Raw genomic sequence first — 20946 nt, 5'->3', positions numbered from 1 at the left:
AGGCTTCAGGGTGCCCAAGAAAGTCCAGCAAGCGTCAGGACCGTCTCCTAAAGTTGATTCAGCTGCGGGATCGGGGCACCACCAGTACAGAGCTTGCACAGGAATTGCAGCAGGCAGTATGAGTGCATCTGCACGCCGCACAGTGAGGCGAGATTTTTGGAGATGGCCTGGTGTCAAGAAGGGCAGCAAAGAAGCCACTCTCTCCAGGAAAACCATCAGGGACAGAACGATATTCTGCAAAAGGTACAGGGATTGGACTGCTGAGGACTGGGGTAAAGTCATTTTCTCTGATGGATCCCTTTCCGATTGTTTGGGGCATCCGGAAAAAAGCTTGTCCGGAGAAGACAAGGTGAGGCTACCATCAGTCCTGTGTCATACCATCAGTTCTGTGTCATGCCAACAGTAAAGCATCCTGAGACCATTCATGTGTGTGGTTGCTTCTCAGCCAAGGGAGTGGGCTCACAATTTTGCTTAAGAACACAGCCATGAATAAAGAATGAACACATCCTCCGAGAGCAACTTCTCCCAACCATCCAGGAACAGTTTGGTGATGAACAATGCCTTTTCCAGCATGATGGAGCACCTTGCCATAAGGCAAAAGTGATAACTAAGTGGCTCGGGGAACAAAACATCGATATTTTGGGTCCAGGGCCAGGAAACTCCCCAGACCTTATCCCCATTGAGAACTTGTGGTCAATCCTCAAGAGGCGGGTGGACAAACAAAAACCACAAATTCTGACAAACTCCAAGCATTGATTATGCAAGAATGGGCTGCCATCAGTCAGGATGTGGCCCAGAAGTTAATTAACAGCATGCCAGGGCGGATGTGCAGAGGTCTTGAAAAAGGGTCAACACTGCAAAAATTGACTCTTTGCATCAACTTCATGTAATTGTCAATAAAAGCCTTTGATACTTATGAAATGTTGTAATTATACTTCAGTATTCCATAGTAACATCTGACAAAAATATCTAGACACTGAAGCAGCAAACTTTGTGGAAATTAATATTTGTGTCATTTTCAAAACTTTTGGCCACGACTGTTAGTGCTACGCGATGATATATAGACCACGCCCACGCCCTACCCCCTCGTGTGAGGTCCTCCCAACCCCGCCGCTCTCTGCCCCACCCTACCCCCCCCTACATCCTCCCCCTCCGTCTCTTCCTCCCGCCCGTGTCCCAGTAAAGCGCTTTGAGCTCCGGGACTCGTCCTAGTAGCCTTACGCCGTCAGATGGAAACATGGCGACAGAGGTGAGAATGAATAGAATAATCTATCCTCTTCGTTAGCCTATGTCTTTCCCTTTACCTCTATGGGCATATGGTTATATTGTCTTTCATATGAGCAGGTAGCCTTGTGGAGAGGGTTGTAACCTATATTCTGAACCGTTTGAATGGCTTTGTCAGTAACAGCAAGGTTAGCCCTGTGATAGAAAGGATTTTGTAGCATACAATMATTTCAATCTCTGTTACCCAGCAACGATAGAAATCAACACAACAGTTGTTTATTTACGTATAAAAAGTTAATTTCGAATATAACATTTGCTCAAACGGGTCAGGGAGGCAGGTTCATTTYGGCAAATAAATCGTCTGCTTTGATTAKAAATGGAAGCCTTGTCAATTTTAACACTTCTTCGGTCACCCTGACCGACATGGTATGTGAATATCATATAATCCCTATATCATTATATTGCCATATTAAAAGGCGTAGGAAGGCTACGTGCCTGAATAGAGGTTCGTTAGAGGAATTCTCTTTGTAGCACAAACAGCGTTTCCAAGGCAGGCTGTGTAGCCTATGCTACAACTTGTGCACGAGAACAGGGATAAACAAGCAAYCCTCGTGCCGTTAAGCTGTTTTGGTGAAAGCAGAGCTCTTCTTTTTTTGTCTCTAGTGTTCCGCCGTTAATCCGGTATAGGCAGGCTGGCCCGTGCTAGTGCTGAAACCTACTAAAGGGATATCAGCACCGTGGACAGCAACCCATTGAGGTCAAGGAGAGAAAATCTCCGCGTTTACACGGATCTTTTCATTTCCGTTATTCGGTCCAACTGCCTTTCATTCAGCGACACATTGGGGAAATAAGCTTGACGAACCATAATAGCCTAAACTAGTTTCCCAAAGCAAGAAACTAAACTGGCCCACACACCTCCCCCACACCTAAGTCCACAACTAGGGACATCAAGCTTCTTTATGGGGGGGAAACGACCATTTGGTGCCATCGTTGGCCTATTGAGCCTTCTAACCCGGTTCTTACAGAGATTGATTTGTTGTGAGCTGTTCTGTGATGTTGGGCTGCTTCTCTTTGCTCGTTTCCATGATCCGGCTGCTGTAGCAGAGTGCATGGTCAGGAGAGAGAAGAGAGAGGAGACAAAGAGATACAGAGAGAGGAGGGGAAGGGAGAGAGAGAGAGAAGAGAGGGGTAGGGAGAGAAGAAAGGAGAGAGAGAGAGAGGGGAAGGGAGAAAGAAGAGAGGGGAAAGGAGAGGAGAAAACGAGAGCTACAGAGAGAGAAGACCAGTTAGAGGAGAGGAGAGTACTGTGTCTGTGTCTGGGCCGTGATCCAACGGACCGCCAGACAGACTTTGATTGAACACCTCTCCTCTATCATCGTATACCTCTAAAGACTACATCAGCTCAGCCACTGTTTGTATACATTACCTCTTGAACAGAGAGTATGTGTGTGTGTGTGAGAGAGAGAGCGAATGAGCAGTTTAGTTTTATTCTCATGGTGAGTCATACACACTGCTTCCTCAGAACAGAAAGTTAATCCATATTAGAATTCTATCCACAATCTCTCTCTCGCTCCCCTCTCTTCCTCCCACTCTTTCTCTCTCTCCTCTCTCTCCCCAAATATGGGTGGGTGGGTGTGTGTGCGCACGCGCTCGCATGTGTGTTTGTGTCCTGTAGTTCCATAACCTCCAAGAGTTGAGGCACAGTGCATCTCTGGCCAACAAGGTGTTCCTGCAGAGAGACTACAGTGAAGGGACACCTGCCGCTTCCAGACCAAGTTCCCTTCTGAGCTGGAGAGCAGGGTGGGTAGTCTAACACACACACACACACCACACACTATATGCTGAAAAGACAGCTAACTGAGTGGCTCTCTGTCAGATTGAGCGGCCGTTGTTTGAGGACACAGTGAAGAGGTTGAATATCTACTATGCGGAGGCAGAGAAGATGGGAGGCCAGTCCTACCTGGAGGGATGTCTGGCCCTGCGCTACAGCCTACCTCATCTTCCTCTGTATGGAGACACGCTATGAGAAGGTGAGACCGGGCTAAACCACCACAATATAAACACAGTAGAACTTCAGTAAGAACACAGTAGAACCACCACATTAGAACCACTTGAACACCACACAAATATAAACAACCACAGTAGAACCACCACAGTAGAACACATAGTAGAAACATTACGACCACAGTAGAACCACCACACTAGAACACCACAGTAGAACACTACAGTAGAACACACACTAGAACACCACAGTAGAACACCACACAATAGAAACAACCACAGTAGAAACACCACAGTAGAACCACATAGTAGAAACATTACGACCACAGTAGAACCACCACACTAGAACACCACAGTAGAACACTACAGTAGAACACCACACTAGAACACCACAGTAGAACACCACACAATAGAAACACATTACAACCACAGTAGAACCACATAGTAGAACCTGAGGCCCAAAACACCAGTCTCAACGTCAACAGTGAAGAGGTGACATCTGGCCTTCTAGGCAGATTTGCAAAGAAAAAGCCATATCTCAGATTGGCCAAAAAAGAGAGATTAAGATGGGCAAAAGAACACAGACACTGGACAGAGGAACTCTGCCTAGAAGGCCAGCATCCCGGAAGTCGCCTCTTCCTGTTGACGTTGAGACTGGTGTTTTGCGGGTACTATTTAATGAAGCTGCCAGTAGAGGACTTGTGAGGTGTCTGTTTCTCAAACTAGACACTAATGTACAGTCGTGGCCAAAGGTTTTGAGAATGACAAATATTAATTTTCACAGTCTGCTGCCTCAGTGTCTTTAGTTATTTTTGTCAGATGTTACTATGGAATACTGAAGTATATATTACAAGCATTTCATACATGTCAAAGGCATTTATTGACAATTACATGAGTTGATGCAAAGAGTCAATATTTGCAGTGTTGACACCTTCTTTTTCAAGACCTCTGCAATCCGCCCTGGCATGGTGTCAATTAACTTCTGGGCCACATCCTGACTGATGGCAGCCCATTCTTGCATAATCAATGCTTGGAGTTTGTCAGAATTTGTGGGAATTTGTTTATCCACCTGCCTCTTGAGGATTGACCACACGTTCTCAATGGGATTAAGGTCTGGGGAGTTTCCGGCCATGGACCCAAAATATTGATGTTTGTTCCCGAGCCACTTAGTTATGGCAAGGTGCTCCCATCATGCTGGAAAAGGCATTGTTCGTCACCAAACTGTTCCAAACTGTTCCTGGATGGTTGGGAGAAGTTGCTCTCAGAGGATGTGTTGTACCATTCTTTATTCATCGCTGTGTTCTTAGGCAAAATTGTGAGTGAGCCCACTCCCTTGGCTGAGAAGCAACCCCACACATGAATGGTCTCAGAATGCTTTACTGTTGGCATGACACAGTAGCGCTCACCTTGTCTTCTCCGGACAAGCTTTTTTCCGCATGCCCCAAACAATCGGACAGGGGATTCATCAGAGAAAATTACTTTACCTCAGTCCTCAGCAGTCCAATCCCTGTACCTTTTGCAGAATATCAGTCTGTCCCTGATGTTTTTCCTGAGAGAAGTGGCTTCTTTGCTGCCCTTCTTGACACCAGGCCATCTCCCAAAAGTCTGTACCTCACTGTGCGTGCAGATGCACTCACCACTGCCTGCTGCAATTCCTGTGCAAGCTCTGTACTGGTGTGCCCCGATCCCGCAGCTGAATCAACTTTAGGAGACGTTGCTGGCGCTTGCTAGACTTTCTTGGGCGCCTGAAGCCTTCTTCACAACAATTGAACCGCTCTCCTTGAAGTTCTTGATGATCCGATAAATGATTGATTTAGATGCAATCTTACTGGCAGCACTATCCTTGCCTGTGAAGCCCTTTTTGTGCAAAGCAATGATGACGGCACATGTTTCCTTGCAGGTAACCATGGCTGACAGAGGAAGAACAATGGTTCCAAGCACCACCCTCCTTTTGAAGCTTCCAGTCTGTTATTCGAACTCAATCAGCATGACAGAGTGATCTCCAGCCTTGTCCTCGTCAACACTCACACCTGTGTTAACGAGATAATCACTGACATGATGTCAACTGGTCCTTTTGTGGCAGGGCTGAAATTCAGTGGAAATGTTTTTTTGGGGGATTCAGTTCATTTGCATGGCAAAGAGGGACTTTGCAATTCATCTGATCACTCTTCATAACATTCTGGAGTATATGCAAATTGCCATCATACAAACTGAGGCAGCAGACTTTGTGAAAATGAATATTTGTGCCATTCTCAAAACTTTTGGCCACGACTGTACTGTCCTCTTGCTCAGTTGTCACCCACGCTTTCTATTCTGGTTAGAGCCAGTTTGCGCTGTTCTGTGAAGGGAGTAGTACACAGTGTTGTACGAGATCTTCAGTTTCTTGGCAATTTCTCGCATGGAATAGCCTTAATTGCTCAGAACAAGAATAGACTGACAAGTTTCAGAAGAAAGTTCTTTGTTTCTGCCCATTTTGAGCCTGTAATTGAACCCACAAATGCTGATGCTCCAGATACTCAACTAGTCTAAAGAAGGCCAGTTTTATTGCTTCTTTTTAAATCAGAACCATTTTCAACTGTGCTAACATAATTGCAAAAGGGTTTTCTAATGATCAATTAGCCTTTTAAAAATGATCAACTTGGATTAGCTAACATAACGTGCCATTGGAACACAGGAGTGATGGTTGCTGATAATGGGCCTCTGTACGCCTCTGTAGATATTCCATTAAAAATCAGCCGTTTCCAGCTACAATAGTCATTTACAACATTAACAATGTCTACACTGTATTTCTGATCAAGTTGATGTTATTTTAATGGACAAATTTGTTTGCTTTTCTTTCAAAAACAAGACATTTTTAAGTGACCCCAAACTTTTGAACGGTAGTGTATGTTCCTTACTTCTGTCATACTGTCCCCTTCTTTTGTTATTTCTTCCTCTCCGCCTCTTTCTGTTCGCTCTCCCTCTCCCCTTCCTCCCCCCTCCTTCTCAATCTCCCCCAGGTGTTGAAGAAGATAGGCGGGTACATCCAGGAGCAGAATGAGAAGATCTATGCCCCCCGAGGTCTACTCATCACTGACCCCATCGAGAGGGCATGAGGGTCGTATCCTTACAGCTACTACAGCTGCTCTGTGTGTATGTGAGAGAGAGAGCAGATGAAGAAAAACAAAGACAAATTAAGAAAAAGGCAGAGAGATGTACACATGTATGGAGATTTAAAGCGAGGGAGAAAGAGATGGAGCGAGAGAGATGAAGAGTCAACACATGTGGGCTCCAAGAATAAGGATCTTGTACAGTGTGTGTGTATTGGATAGACCCAGACCCTCCTTATAGACCCAGACCCTCCTAATAGACCCAGACCCTCCTTATAGACCCAGCCCTCCCTAGACCCAGACCCTCACTATAGACCCAGACCCTCGCTATAGACCCAGCCCTCCCTATAGACCCAGACCCTCCCTATAGACCCAGCCCTCCCTATAGACCAACCTCCTATAGCCAGACCCTCCTATAGACCCAGACCCTCCCTATAGCCCAGACCCCTCACTATAGACCAGACCCTCCCTATAACCCAGACCCTCCCTATAGACCCAGCCCCTCGCTATAGACCCAGACCTCCCTATAGACCCAGCCCCTTGCTATAGACCCTGCCCCTCGCTATAGCCCCAGCCCCTCCCTATCGGGGTGTGTTCCTTTCTTTAACCCCATCTTGTCCAGATAGAGATCTCGATCTATGAGGACCGAGGCTCCACTGGCTCCTGCTCAGGCTCCAGCTCTACGTCCGGCAGCAGTGCCGTCCTCCCCCCCCCCCCCGCTCCCCCCTGTCCCCTCGGTGACCGGGTACATGTCACCCCCCCGGTCCCTGGAACGCTACACACAACCGCGGTGTTCGGTGACGTTGACTGGGTCCACGGCACCTCTACCCCCCTGATCCCTGGAGCTCTACAACCCTGGTCCCTTAGAGAACCACCCCGACAGCAGTGCTTGTTGGACTGGGTATGCCTCACCTACCGCAACCACAACGGCCCTGACCGTAACAAACTTGAGCTAACCGACCGAACACTCGATCGCAACTGAACCACATGGACCGGAGCAGATCAAGCCGAATCTATCAACGTTGGGAATACTGATGATTTATAAATGCATTTTGGTTACGTCCCAAATGGCAACTTTTTCGGGCCCTGGTAAAAATTAAAATAAAGACACTATATTGGGAATAGGGAGCCATTTGGGACACTCTCCTATAGTGCACTAGTTTGGGGCTCTGGTTAAAAGTAGTGCACTGTATGGAGGATAGTAGTGTACGAGATAGGGAATAGGCTGTCAGTTGACATGGAACCGTGATGGACTACTACACACCTACCTGCCTGCCTGTATTCATTCGTGCACATCGTAGTGAAACGTTTTAACCAGGGAAAACAGTTCTTATTGGACAAGTTTCAGGTAGTCCCTCTACTGTTCCAGTTTGTTTTCTGCCGRTTGGRGTCTTGTGAATAGGCCCACGACCCAGACATGTACTGTAGGAGATCTAGGGTGCGGCCCAAATGGGACCCTATTCCCTATATAGTGCACTAATTCTGACCTGGGCTCTAGTAGTGCACTARATAGGGAATAGGGATCCATTTGGGATGTAGRACTACACAGCTCAGCGGAGATGTGAACCACATGGATGGGCTGAAAGTAGCAAACAGAWGAATGTAGCTAGTTCCATCCAGAGACATATATGTTAGCCTCTATAAATGGCTCTGGTACCATCCACTGGTCAGTGTCATAATGCAGCTTGGTATCAAACACTCCACAACCCAGCTAACCTCTTGTCTTGAACCACCAGCTCTCCTAGATCATGATTATGCAAATACACAGCTACCTGTATAGACGATGTAGCATCCTGTAACAGTGTTCTTCAGTCCTGGTGTTTTAGTGCTGGTCTGGAACAAAAGCCTGCACCAGGACTCTGTAAAATAAAGTAATGAACAATTCTTCCTGCACGCGCACAAACACTTCCTTCCTTTTCTGCTACACAAACCCTCCTCCAAAGAACCATAAACTGCCAACATGTAATTATTTCCTGATGTGAAGTGTCTGGCCTTTTTATTTAAATCTGGGACATGTTTATGCAAAAGTAGAGAACTGGAACCTTCATAATGCTTGTTGTTGTTTGATACTCATGATCAGAAGAACTTTAATAAATAACTGCTGCTCTTCCATCGCTCCATTTTAACATGAATGTCATTCTTTTGTCAAGGAAAATACCCTGGGCACCACTGGTTTTGAAAATCCATGCATCTCAGTGGAATAGACGTTGAATTGACTTCTCTAGTCTCGTAACTATCTTCTCTCTCCCCAGAACCTAATCAAGCATCTGATGCAATTATGTGAGATTTTAGATCTGGGTTTCCGAATTACATTCAGTATCACACAGTTCTCAAACTGTTACAGACAACATGCCTAAACATCCCATTCACTTTCTGATTCTCCAGACCATCACAGATAATGATTGCCAACGTCTTATTATTTGGTCCAACTGAGCATGCCACCCCCCCCCCCCCCAAAAAAATTAAGTGCATAGTCGTCCAGTGTCGAGGTGTCAAGGGTCACTCCTCTAGCAGCATACATGTCAAAGTTCATCGCGGTAGGACCTTGACACTCCTGGAGCATCATTGGAGTCCATGGAAGGGCTGTGGTCAAAAGTAGTGCCACTATATAGGGATTGACCAGGCTACCATTTGGGTACTCAGTTCAAAGCAATCCCCATGGAGGCATGTGACTGAGAGGCCCTTAGCCTCCATATCTCCATTCAGACCATGGAGAAAGCCAGTAGAAATAGGAGGGAGAGCCCAGAGAGGAGGGGCCCTGGCCGGGGGGATGAGGAAGAGCGGACCCCCTGGAAGAACAGAGCTACAGCTGCAGAGAGTTGGAGAAAGAGGAGGGGAGGAAGAAAGAGGAGGGGAGGGAGAAAGAGGAGGGGAGGAGAAAGAAAGCAGGTCAGACTACGTACCCCGGGTTAGTCTGAGGGTAGTACGAGTGGGTACTGTCTAGGGTTAGTCTGAGGGTAGTAACGAGTGGGTACTGTCTAGGATTAGTCTGAGGGTAGTAACGAGTGGGTACTGTCTAGGGTTAGTCTGAGGGTAGTAACGAGTGGGTACTGTCTAGGGTTAGTCTGAGGGTAGTAACGAGTGGGTACTGTCTAGGTTAGTCTGAGGGTAGTACGAGTGGGTACTGTCTAGGGTAGTCTGAGGGTAGTAACGAGTGGGTACTGTGTCTAGGGTTAGTCTGAGGGTAGTAACGAATGGGTACTGTCTAGGGTTAGTCTGAGGGTAGTAACGAAATGGGTACTTGTCAAGGTTAGTCTGAGGGTTAGTAACGAGTGGGTACTGTCTAGGTTAGTCTGAGGTAGTAATGAGTGGGTACTGTCTGGGTTAGTCTGAGGGTAGTAACGAGTGGGGTACTGTCTAGGGTTAGGTCCTGAGGGTAGTAACGAGTGGGTACTGTCTAGGGTTAGTCTGAGGGTAGTAACGAGGGGTACTGTCTAGGGTTAGTCTGAGGGTAGTAACGAGTGGGTACTGTCTAGGGTTAGTCTGAGGGTAGTAACGAAGTGGGTACTGTCTAGGGTTAGTCTGAGGGTAGTAACGAATGGTACTGTCAGGTTAGTCTGAGGGTAGTAAACGAGTGGGTACTGTCTAGGGTTAGTCTGAGGGTAGTAATGAAGTGGGTACTGTCTAGGGTTAGTCTGTGGGGAGTAACGAGTGGGTACTGTCTAGGGTTAGTCTGAGGGTAGTAAGCGAGTTGTGTACTGTCTAGGGTTAGTCCTGAGGGTAGTAACGAGTGGGTTACTGTCCTAGGGTTAGTCTGTGGGAGAGTAACGAGTGGGTACTGTCTAGGGTTAGTCTGAGGGTAGTAACGAGTGGGTACTGTGCTAGGGTTAGTCTGAGGGTAGTAACGAGTGGGTAACTGTCTAGGGTTAGTCTGAGGGTAGTAACGAGTGGGTACTGTCTAGGGTTAGTCTGGGGTAGTAACGAGTGGGTACTGTCTAGGGTTAGTCTGAGGGTAGTAATGAGTGGTACTGTCTAGGGTTAGTCTGAGGGTAGTAATGAGTGGGTACTGTCTAGGGTTAGTCCTGTTGGGGAGTAATGAGTGGGTAGTGTCTAGGGTTAGTCTGAGGGTAGTAATGAGTGGGTACTGTCTAGGTTAGTCTGAGGGTAGTAACGAGTGGGTACTGTTCTAGGGTTAGTCTTTGGGAGTAACAAGTGGGTACTTGTCTAGGGTTAGTCTGAGGGTTGTAACGAGTGGGTACTGTCTAGGGTTAGTCTGAGGTAGTAATGAGTGGGTACTGTCTAGGGTTAGTCTGAGGGTAGTAACTGAGTGGGTACTGTCTAGGGTTAGTCTGAGGGTAGTAATGAGTGGGTAGTGTTTGTAGGTAAAAGGACAGGGAACGAGGGAGAGAAGTAGGAGAGCACCAGGCATATCATCAGTCCCCTCCATCCCTCCTGCCATCTCTACTCACCCACACATGCCTCCCGTCCTTGGTGGGCTTGTGGCCCCTGGCACATGTCTTCCTGGGGCCACAGTTATAGTGGCCCAAGGTGTTGATGCAGACTGGACGGCTCTTAGGGCACACTGGGGGCCCACTCTGTTGCTTACACTCATTGTGTCTGGGGGAGGGTTAAGGAGGGGGGTGTTAAGGATTTTCATCCCCAAAAACATTTGGTTGATAAAATATTTTCATCAACTAAATATTTTCTTGAAAGAGAGTCTGATTCACTAGTTGTTGTCTGGCACGGGGCAGGGGAGGGCCAGGGTGGTTGGTGAAGGGAGAAGGGGGGGGGGGGGGGGGTTGGGGGGCAGTGTGAGGGAGAAGGGTCAGATGGAGGGATGGAAAAGGTATGGGAATAATTGATTACGGATAAGATCTTGTGCTTTGAAAAGATTGTTGTATTCCATCAATGTTGTTTTATTGATTTATTAGGGATGGTTAATTATTCAAATAAAACAAATAAAATAGCAAAGGGGAACAGTTTGACAAAGAAAAAGTAGAACAATAAAAAGGTAACACTCACAGAGAAGATGACACTTATGAAAGATGGAGCAAAACAGAGATAATCTACTGGTTCAAATGACTAACAATATGGAGTGTCATTGGTCTTCGACGGTATACATTATCTTGATGACAAGGCATATTTTTTTATGTTGCTTCAAGGTATCTTATTCACTGCCCTCATATACCTGCAGAGATAGAGAGGGCCAGAGAGGGAGAGCATGAGAGAGAGAGAGGAACTTAATTTATTAATCTGTATGTTTTACTATATTGTAAATGTTGTTATATTCCATCTATTCTCTGCCAGACAAGACAGATCTACATACCTGCACAGCGGCCATTCTTGACAGAGAATCCTTCCCCACACTGAAAAAGACCAGAAGTCAGTTCAAAGACATTTCCAGCTCCACCATTTTGAATGCTAACAGAATGACTGAATCATCAACTACACTTGTGTTTCATCTGATGCTCTTGGAGAAAGTCTAACATGCTGACTACACCGGGCGTCCGCGTGCTGATTTTGTCCACCCACAAGTAGGTAGCTTGCTATTGCTAGCTAATTTGTCCTGGATATAAACATTGGGTTTTATTTACCTGAAATGCACAAGGTCCTCTATACCGACATTAATATACAGTAAAACGCTAAATCGAGTTTGTTTCAGTAATCTCTCCTCCTTCAGGCTTCTTCTTCTTGGACTTTATATGGCGGTTCAAACAACTTTAAATGTGCATTACCACAACCGACTGGACTGGAGTGTGGACCTCAGTTCATCTTTCAATCACCCACGTGGGTATATGCTCCTAAAAACCAATGAGGAGATGGGAGAGGCGGGACTTGCAGCCCATCAAGCGTCACAAATAGAATCAAGGTSTATTTTAGCGCCTGGCTACGCAGACACTCATTGACGCGCGCGAGCAGTGTGGATGCARTGATTGAATAACATGTATGTGTCCATTTATTTTGGAACGTGAGCGCACGTAACGTGAGCGGTGCGGTCAGCATGTAACAATTAGAAATCTCCACAGTGTAATTAAACAGAAACACTACTGTKGTCATAGGGTAAGAATGTAGTAGCTGGTGATGGATTGGCTGAAACTTTTACCCAAGGGTCATAGTTCATATGTCATGGTGTAAGTCCGCGGTGCGTACCTGGGTRTCAGGGGTCAGCACAGACTCCTCCCCCTCTTTAGGGTAGCCAATCTCCATCACAGAGTTCATGTCACCAGGCTGCAGTGGGCGGGCCACGGAACGGCCATCCGGCCAATAGACCTCCACCACGGTGACCTCGTCCTTGCCTGTGAGCCAATGTGAAGAAAGGAAGATAAATACACAAGCTAYCCAGAACTACTAGCTAATATGTCTACAAGATGTCTACTGCACAGGAGGTTGGTGGCMCCTTAAATTGGGGAGAACGGGCGTGTGGTAATGACTGGAGCGGAATGGTATCAAATACATCAAATTATTTCAAGGTGTTACATGCCATTCCATGTGCTCCGTTCCAGACATTATTATGAGCYGTCCTCCCCTCAGCAGCCTCCACTGCGCCCTATACACTTGTGGAGATCTGAGAGGATTTGATTGGTAGAAGCAGTATGGCGAAACTTCCACATCCTAGCCAGAGGGGAAATTGGAGCAATTATCATATTGACTGCACCTATTAAATCCTCTTAGATCTCTACAAGTGCATAGGGTCTAGGGGTCCATTTGGGATTAGGCCGTAAATGGGAAGTAAACAGGAAGTTACCCAGTCCAAAGTGGGCGACAGGCTCCATCTCACAGAGGTACCCCGAGCCGCCGTCGATGATGCGCATGAGAGCCCCGCTCTGATTGGTGTAGGCCGTGACCCGGGCCCCGCGGGCGAAGGAGCCGAAACGBGTGCGAGGGATTACACGCAGCCARTGATTGGACGAGCCCTGTCAGGGTCAAAGGTCAGAGGGTAAAGCTGATGGGTCAGGAATATGTCGGGTGATATCATGGGCCCTGTTCATCCTCTCCTCCTTACTGACATATAAATATGATAAGAAACAAGGAGATAACACATTGATTTGTAATCATCGTCTTGCATTAAAATATCTAAATGAAATCTCCGTGCGCTTGCAGTAATTCTGCACCAGGGGCAGTAATGAGGTCGTGACCATAGAGAGAAAAAGGGGTCTGGATGGATAGAACCCGTTGTAGCAGGATCAGTACTCCAGCACTGCTGTTCAATCACCAATATTAGCATAGAGGTTGTTGTTTTCTTAACCCAAAATAAGAAAATTGACTACTTTAAAATGGAGAAAGCCATCAACGGCACTGCCCATGCTGTCATAGGAGCCATTATGGCTATACAGTATGGCTAGACAGTACACTGTCCTTCTCTCAGCACATATCAAAACTGCAGGCTAAAGTTAAATCTAGACTTGTTTCCTCTATCGTAGTCGCTCCTCTTTCACCCCAGCTGCCAAACTAACCCTGATTCAGATGATCATCCTACCCATGCTAGATTATAGGTCAGCAGGTAAGGGTGCTCTCGAGCGGCTAGATGTTCTTTACCATTCGGCCATCAGATTTGCCACCAACGCTCCTTATAGGACACATCACTGCACTCTATACTCGTCATCTCTGTATACCCGTCGCACGACCCACTGGTTGATGCTTATTTATAAAACCCTCTTATTTTTTTAAATCCAGCCCCCGTCCCCGCAGGAGGTCTTTTGGCAGGCCGTCATTGTAAATAAGAATTTGTTCTTAACCGACTTGCCCTAGTTAAATAAAGTTAAATTAAAAATAAATAAAAACATTATGGCAAAGAGCAAAGATAGCCGTCTATCTACCTCTATGTTAGTGACTGACCTGAGTGACCTTGAAGACAGAGATGGGCTGAGAGGCACTCTCCCCATGAGCCACCAGCAGGTCCAACTGACCGTCCCCGTCAAAGTCTGTTACCGTGGCACCTGTCAATCACAGAGTGAACACATCAAACGGCCAATCAAAAACAGGGCCTGTTTAGCCCTAGTAAACCAGGGGAACCACCTGAACCAGGTGTGTTGTAATTTATGTTTTTAACTAATACTTAGCAAAAACAGAATACATTAGTTTAAGAAMACTTTATTAATCTTGTATAAAAGGGGAGTCAAACTCCATTTCTTGAGTGCRGAGTYTCTYCAGATTTTCYCTCCTAGTTTTCTTGATTAAAGGAAGGTCATTGACGAGTTAGGATCTCCTCTCACCTGGTTGTCAAGGTCTTAATTAGACACGGAAACAACAAAACCAGCTGATACACGGTCCTCCGGGAATTGAGTTTGACTCCCCTGTTGTATAGGGACCAAAAGAATGAGTCTGCATGGTGTGGTTACCTGTACCCCGGCCCTGTGGCTCTGCTGCCTCCCCCACGTTTAGCTCCTCTATCTGGGGGTCAGCACCAGCCCTCCTGGACACCCTGGAGGAGCAGGCAGACAACACACATCAGAAACTCTTTCTATCTCTCTCACACACACACACACACACACACACACACACACACACACACACACACACACACACACACACACACACACACAGTTCAAGTCAAAGTTGGTGTCAGGGGTCAGAGGTACCTAAAGAGCCTGTTGGGGGCGTGTCCTCTGTAGGCGATGTTGTTGAAGAAGATGTCCAGCTCCTGGTCATTGTCAAAGTCAGCAGCAATGACCGTCCGCACGGGAGAGGGAGAGGAGAACGGCCCACTGGCTATGTCCTGAGGAGGGAGCGAACAGAGAGGTTTAATGTCTTTGTTTCCATCCCTCCCCAGTCGCCCTCCCATTCCATCCACTTCCCTTCGATCTGTTTCACTAACCTCCCTCTTCCATCCTGCTTCAAACCCCACTCCAACCTCCCTCTCTCCCCTCTCTCACCCTGAATCTCTGGTTGTTGTCCTGTAGGTACAGTCTGTGCTGGCCATTCCAGTTTCCGTAGACGATGTCAGTCTTCCCATCAGCGTTAAAGTCTGCCAGCGCCACGCCTCGGCCGTGCTGGTAGRSYTCCTCCACACCTACAGGGGGAGCCACATCACTGTCATCACAACTACTATGCAGAGATCATGGCTATGGTCCAATTATCTCTCCTTCCTCCCACACACCCACCCTAGACACACCCCACCCTAGACACACCTGCCTGTTGAGCAATGTCAGTGAAGGTTCCGTCTCCATTGTTCCGGAACAGGAAGTTAGGTCCGTTCTCATTGTCACAGAACACGTCAGAGCTGCTCTGGCTCACGATTGGTCCAACCACTACACCACGCCCACCTGGTGGGAGGAGACAGATACATAATATAGTAGGTATTAGTTTGTGATGGGTAAGCGCACACACACATTTCTTCCATTCACGCTTGTCCAGTACCTGTGTACTTGTTGACACCGGCCTGTGCTGCAACGTCAGACAGGGCGATGATGCCCTTGGCCAGGTCACTGGCTGCCTCGTCCATCTCTATCAGGGCATGGGGACCAACATTTCCACTGGCATAGTTAGCTACATACACAGCATAACGCCCTGTACCCTACAGGAGAGAGAAAGGGGGGGTTAGATTGGGCGGGGGGGACAGACATATAGACGACAGACAGACACGCACACAGATGGACAGAGAAAATAGTGAGAGGATGGATTGATGGATAATCAGATGATAGACTGATGGTTTACATACTTTCTGTCCACACACCCACGGAGCGTCCTGCCATCCGATTGGCTACTCCTCGGCGCACGTTGATGTCATCACCCAGCAGGTCCTCGAAGCGTCCGTTACGGAACTTAAAGAGCTTGTCAGAGTATGTGGCCCGACCTTCCAAAAGAAGATTGCTACTGACTACCAGAGTAACTCGTTGTTGTTGTTATGTTATGTTTGTACCTGCTGTTATTATTGTTATTTACCAGAGTAAGCGTTGTTTGTATTGAGGAAGTAGATCTCCTCCCGCCCGTCCCGTCGACGTCGCAGGCAGTCACCCCGATGGCGTTCCCAGGGGGTCTCTCAGGCGTAGAATGGAGAGCTGCGTTCATCCACCGCTATGTTCACCACCCTCTGCTGACCACGGTCATACTTCAGGACCAGGTTAGGACCGTTGTACCTGAGAATGGAAGTGGAGAACATTAGTATGTGAAGTGGAGAACATCAGTAGTGGAGAACATTAGTAGGCGAGTGGAAAACACTAGTAGGCGCAGTGGAGAACATAGTAGAGCAGTGGAGAACATTAGTAGTGAAGTGGAGAACATCAGTAGTGAGAACATTAGGGTGTAGTGGAGAACATAAGTAGCGCAGTGAGAAACACTAGTAGGTGTAGTGGAGAACATTAGTAGGCGCAGTGGAAACATTAGTACGTGCAGTGGAGAACATTGGTAGGTGTAGTGAGAACATTAGTAGGCAGTGAGAACACAGTGCATGGAGAACATATTAGCGCAGTGGAAACATTAGTAGGTGCAAGTGGAGAACACATAGGCGCAGTGGAGACATTAGTAGGCGCAGTGGAGAACATTAGTAGTGCAGTGGAGAAACATAGTGTGTAGGAGAACATTAGTAGGTGTAGTGGAGAACATTAGTAGGCGCATGGAGAACACTAGTAGGCGCAGTGGAGACACTAGTAGGCGCAGTGGAGACATTAGGTGTAGTGGAGAACATTAGTAGGTGTAGTGGAGAACATTAGTAGGTGAAGTGGAGAAACATTAGTAGGTGAAGTGGAGAACACTAGTAGGCGCAGTGAGAACATTAGTAGGCGCAAGTGGAAACACTAGTAGGCATGGGAGAACATTAGTAGGTGCAGTGGAGAACATGTAGGCGCAGTGGAGACACTAGTAGGCGCAGTGGAGAACACTAGTAGGCGCAGTGGAGAACACTAGTAGGCGCAGTGGAGAACACTAGTAGGCGCAGTGGAGAACACTAGTAGGCGCAGTGGAGAACACTAGTAGGCAGTGGAGAACACTAGTAGGCGCAGTGGAGACACAGTAGCGCAGTGGAGAACAAGTAGGCGCAGTGGAAACACTAGTAGGCGCAGTGGAGAACACTAGTAGGCAGTGGAGAAACACTAGTAGGCGCAGTGGAGACACTAGTAGGCGCAGTGGAGAACACTAGTAGGCGCAGTGGGAGACACTAGTAGGCGCAGTGGAGAACAAGTAGGCGCAGTGGAGAACATAGTAGGTGCAGTGGATAACTAGTAGGCGCAGTGGAGAACATAGTAGGCAGTGGAGACATTAGGTGCGTGGAGAACACTAGTAGCGCAGTGGAGAACATTAGTAGGCGCAGTGGAGAACATTAGTAGGTGTAGTGGAAACATTATAGTGCAGAGACACTAGTAGCGCAGTGAGAACATTAGTAGGCGCAGTGGAGAACATTAGTAGGTAGTGGAGAACATATAGTGCAGTGGAGAACATAGTAGGCGCAGTGAGAACATAGTAGGCGCAGTGGAGAACATTAGTAGTGTAGTGAGACATGTAGGTGTAGGAGAACATTAGTAGTGTAGTAGAACATTAGTAGGCGAGTTGGAGAACATATATGTAGTCCTAAATGGCACCCTATTCCCTGGATAGTGCACTACGTTGACCAGAGCCCCAACTTCATGACCAGGTTAGGGCCGTTGTACCCAAGAATGGGTGTAGGTTGAGAATATTGGGTAATTTATGCATAGCCTGTAAAGTCCTATGGTCCAATAAACTGTACTCAATGATGGCATTTGAATGCCCTCTCCAACTCTGTGGATCTCTCTTTATCTAACCTCCCCTCCCCTCTCCTCTCACCCCGCCACCACCACCTCCAGGTCTCCGTCTCCGTCCACATCAGTAACGGCCATCCCATAGTTCAGCTGGGTGGGGTTGTGCTGGTTGTCAGGAGGTAGGACTGTCTCAGTCACCGACCGAAACATGGGTTCGGAACTCTGGGCCAAACACGCCCACACAGCACCAGGAGGGGAGGAGCAGGGGAAGACCCGCCCACCAAGCAGCAACATCACAACAATCTGAATAGAGATGGAATTGATCCAAATTCCCCAACTCTGCAACAGACACCAAACGGGCTTTTAGTTAAATATTCAAAAAGTGACAGGGTGTTTATATGTAACCTCAGACCACTATGTTAATACATGGTTTTAAAACACCATATTTTGAGATCAACATTAGAATCATAGGGATGCATAGCATAGTATAGCTACTGCAGAATATAGGTTGGTGAGAGCAGGTATAGCAGGCAGCACACTGAACAATAACAACAACGAGTCTACAGTGCATAATTTATATCATTACATCATAGACTCAACAGCCTCAAACTGCTAAATTCCTATTTACCCTGTCCAAAAGAGCCTAATATGACAATTACCTATAGAAAATAAATTGTGTGTACCAGTGTACAAAAGGGAAGACTTACCATAAATATGCAATGGACTATCATAGAGAAAAACCATCGTGCAGTGAATATCTCTTGCATAAGATTACGTCATGAGTTTTGCATGCACCTGCAACATTTTTAATTCTACTACTATTATTATGTCGTTAGTTATGCAATACTGTAATCACAACAGTAATACTGAGATMAACACTTATTTCAGAACATGGACCTACTGTATAAGGGTGTGCTGCTGTTTATTCGTTTGGGAGAAGAAGAGATAATTACATCCAAACTCTGCACATAAATCTTACCTTATATCAGTTTTCAGCAGGACTCCGGTTGTGGAAGGACTCGGATGAGAAAAGGATACTGTATTCTAATCGTTGTGTAAATTGCCTTATACAATTTCGATGTTGTGGCTTTACGCAAGCACTTGTGTAAGTGGTTATCCAATCAGGGTGGAACGAATACTTTTAATATTCAGCGGTTCGACCAATGACTTGTCTTTTTTTCAACAGAACTACAACTACCAGCATTGATTTTAGTATTACGTCATATACATGCGACAGTATGTTTTTTCCCCTTCTTAAACTAAACATCCGGCGGTTTGTTGTTCGGTTGATATCTAGCCAAGTGAAAAACTACAGATTAAGGTATTTTACTAATGCTTATACGTTTAAGATTTTAAGAAAATAATTGTATAGAATGTCTTGCTCTACAGTGCATTATGTGTTAGGTGTATTCGGGTTATTACTAGTTAAACTGGATGCATACTGCTGCATAACGCAGCCAAGTCTAAATTATCACTCAAACACCCCGTTACTGATAACGAATTAGCAGAGAATGTAGTTAACCAGTTTGGACTTGTTTTTAATTTAGTACAGTATAGTTGTGTAAGATTTGTACATACAGTTTGAATGGTTCTAAGTACCATGGCGCATGCGTGCTAGCTATTAAATGACGGAGGCTGCTTATGCGACTTAACTAAAGAGATTTGGAGAGAGGGGCCTAGCTACTCAATGAACCTTTCATAGGTATAATGGGTGCCATTTGGGATGAATCCTTAATGATTTGTTCCTCCTCCTTTCTCTTCCATGTAGGACAGTTGTATGGTGATGGAGGGGGAACAACCTCAAGAGGACTGCGCCCAACCCCAGCCCTCCGCGTCCTGCTCCAAGAAGCCAGACAAGCCCCTCAACCAGCCCAAGAAGAAGCAGGACGGCCCCAAAGATAAGGCCCAAACCCAGGGAGACGGCAAACCAAAGCCCAGGCCTCGCTACACGGACAAGGCCCGAAAGAATGCCAAGAACAAGAAGGACAAAGGAGGGAAGATGGGAGGAGAGGGGAATGGAGTCCTAAACGGTGAGGCCAAACTGGAGGAGACGGTAGAAGAAGGAGGAGGCGACGCGGGGCCACAGAATGACGGACAGGCTGCTACAGCCAACCAGGGAGGAGATGGAGATGTGGGTTCGCGACTGGAGACGGGGAGCAAGAGTTCTCCGTCTGAGAGAGAAGGGGGATCCCGGGAGGGGATAGAGTCAGGCCCTCAGGAAGAGGAGGAGGAGGAGAGCTGGGATGCTCTCTTTGATGACGAAGGAGAGTGTTTGGACCCCCATGTGCTAGAGGAGGTGAGGCTGCCTGTCTGTATGTCTATTTGAGGAGGTGAGTCTGTCTACCTGTGTCTGTCCCTGTCTATCAGGAGGTGAGTCTCTCTCTCTGTCTGCATCCCTAGAATACTGCTATAACACTCAGTGTATGTCTGCTACACGTTTGCTACTTATTAGTGGTACTATCGCTGCAATGCTGTTATTTACACATCTACTGTCCTGTCTATAGTTGGAAATCGTTAGGAGACTAGTAAGCAAAATTACTCTCTCACCCTCTCACTTTCTCACTCTCTCTCTCACCCTCACCCTCTCTTTCGCTCACCCTATCTCTCACTCACCCTCTCTTTCTCTCTCTCTCGCTCACCCTCTCTCTGTTTCGCTCACCCTCTCTCTTTCGCTCACCCTCTCTCTCTCGCTCACCCTCTCTCTCGCTCACCCTCTCTCTCCGAAGCTCCGTCTCGTCGGGGGCAGCCGAAGCTCCGTCTCGTCGAGGGGTAGCCGAAGCTCCGTCTCGTCGAGGGGCAGCCGAAGCTCCGTCTCGTCGAGGGGAGCCGAAGCTCCGTCTCGTCGAGGGCAGCCGAAGCTCCGTCTCGTCGAGGGGCAGCCGATGCTCCGCCTACAGTATGTGGTGGTGATGAGATGCTGAAGATGTTTTTGTGTGTGTGTGTGTGTGTGTGTGTGTGTGTGTGTGTGTGTGTGTGTGTGTGTGTGTGTGTGTGTGTGTGTGTGTGTGTGTGTGTGTGTGTGTGTGTGTGTGTGGTGTGTG

At 47.1% G+C, this 20946-nt stretch overlaps 3 protein-coding genes across 5 annotated transcripts in view; 2 read left to right on the top strand and 1 right to left on the bottom strand.

The window, feature by feature from the left end:
* Positions 1 to 1152: 1152 nt before the first annotated feature.
* golga7ba (golgin A7 family, member Ba) lies at positions 1153 to 8432 on the top strand. Its single transcript, XM_070438193.1, is given in 9 exon segments — positions 1153 to 1249; positions 2900 to 2978; positions 2981 to 3024; positions 3101 to 3202; positions 3204 to 3254; positions 6225 to 6309; positions 6312 to 6325; positions 6937 to 7013; positions 7049 to 8432. Coding segments are annotated over 9 exon segments (471 nt in total). The 5' UTR covers positions 1153 to 1237; the 3' UTR covers positions 7056 to 8432.
* Positions 8433 to 11572: 3140 nt separating this feature from the next.
* crtac1a (cartilage acidic protein 1a) lies at positions 11573 to 19009 on the bottom strand. Its single transcript, XM_024135691.2, is given in 16 exon segments — positions 11573 to 11620; positions 12405 to 12550; positions 13000 to 13168; positions 14091 to 14191; positions 14594 to 14676; positions 14834 to 14970; positions 15128 to 15264; positions 15383 to 15517; positions 15612 to 15768; positions 15909 to 15928; positions 15931 to 16047; positions 16137 to 16187; positions 16190 to 16236; positions 16238 to 16330; positions 17991 to 18244; positions 18885 to 19009. Coding segments are annotated over 15 exon segments (1650 nt in total). The 5' UTR covers positions 18200 to 18244; positions 18885 to 19009.
* Positions 19010 to 19117: 108 nt separating this feature from the next.
* r3hcc1l (R3H domain and coiled-coil containing 1-like) overlaps positions 19118 to 20946 on the top strand; it is an 18899-nt gene continuing 17070 nt past the window's right edge. For 2 of the 3 annotated variants that reach the window (XM_024135689.2, XM_024135688.2), the window contains exons 1-2: positions 19123 to 19226; positions 19679 to 20201. In XM_024135689.2, the coding sequence (XP_023991457.1) occupies positions 19144 to 19226; positions 19679 to 20201 (606 nt within the window). In that variant the 5' untranslated portion in view covers positions 19123 to 19143. Of the gene's footprint in view, positions 19227 to 19673; positions 20202 to 20946 lie in introns of all 3 variants that reach the window. The other variant, XM_024135690.2, reaches the window with a different exon arrangement.

Source organism: Salvelinus sp. IW2-2015, unplaced genomic scaffold, assembly GCF_002910315.2.
Source record: "Salvelinus sp. IW2-2015 unplaced genomic scaffold, ASM291031v2 Un_scaffold560, whole genome shotgun sequence".
NCBI classification, from domain to species: domain Eukaryota; kingdom Metazoa; phylum Chordata; class Actinopteri; order Salmoniformes; family Salmonidae; genus Salvelinus; species Salvelinus sp. IW2-2015.
This window is presented reverse-complemented; position numbering and strand designations above follow the sequence as displayed.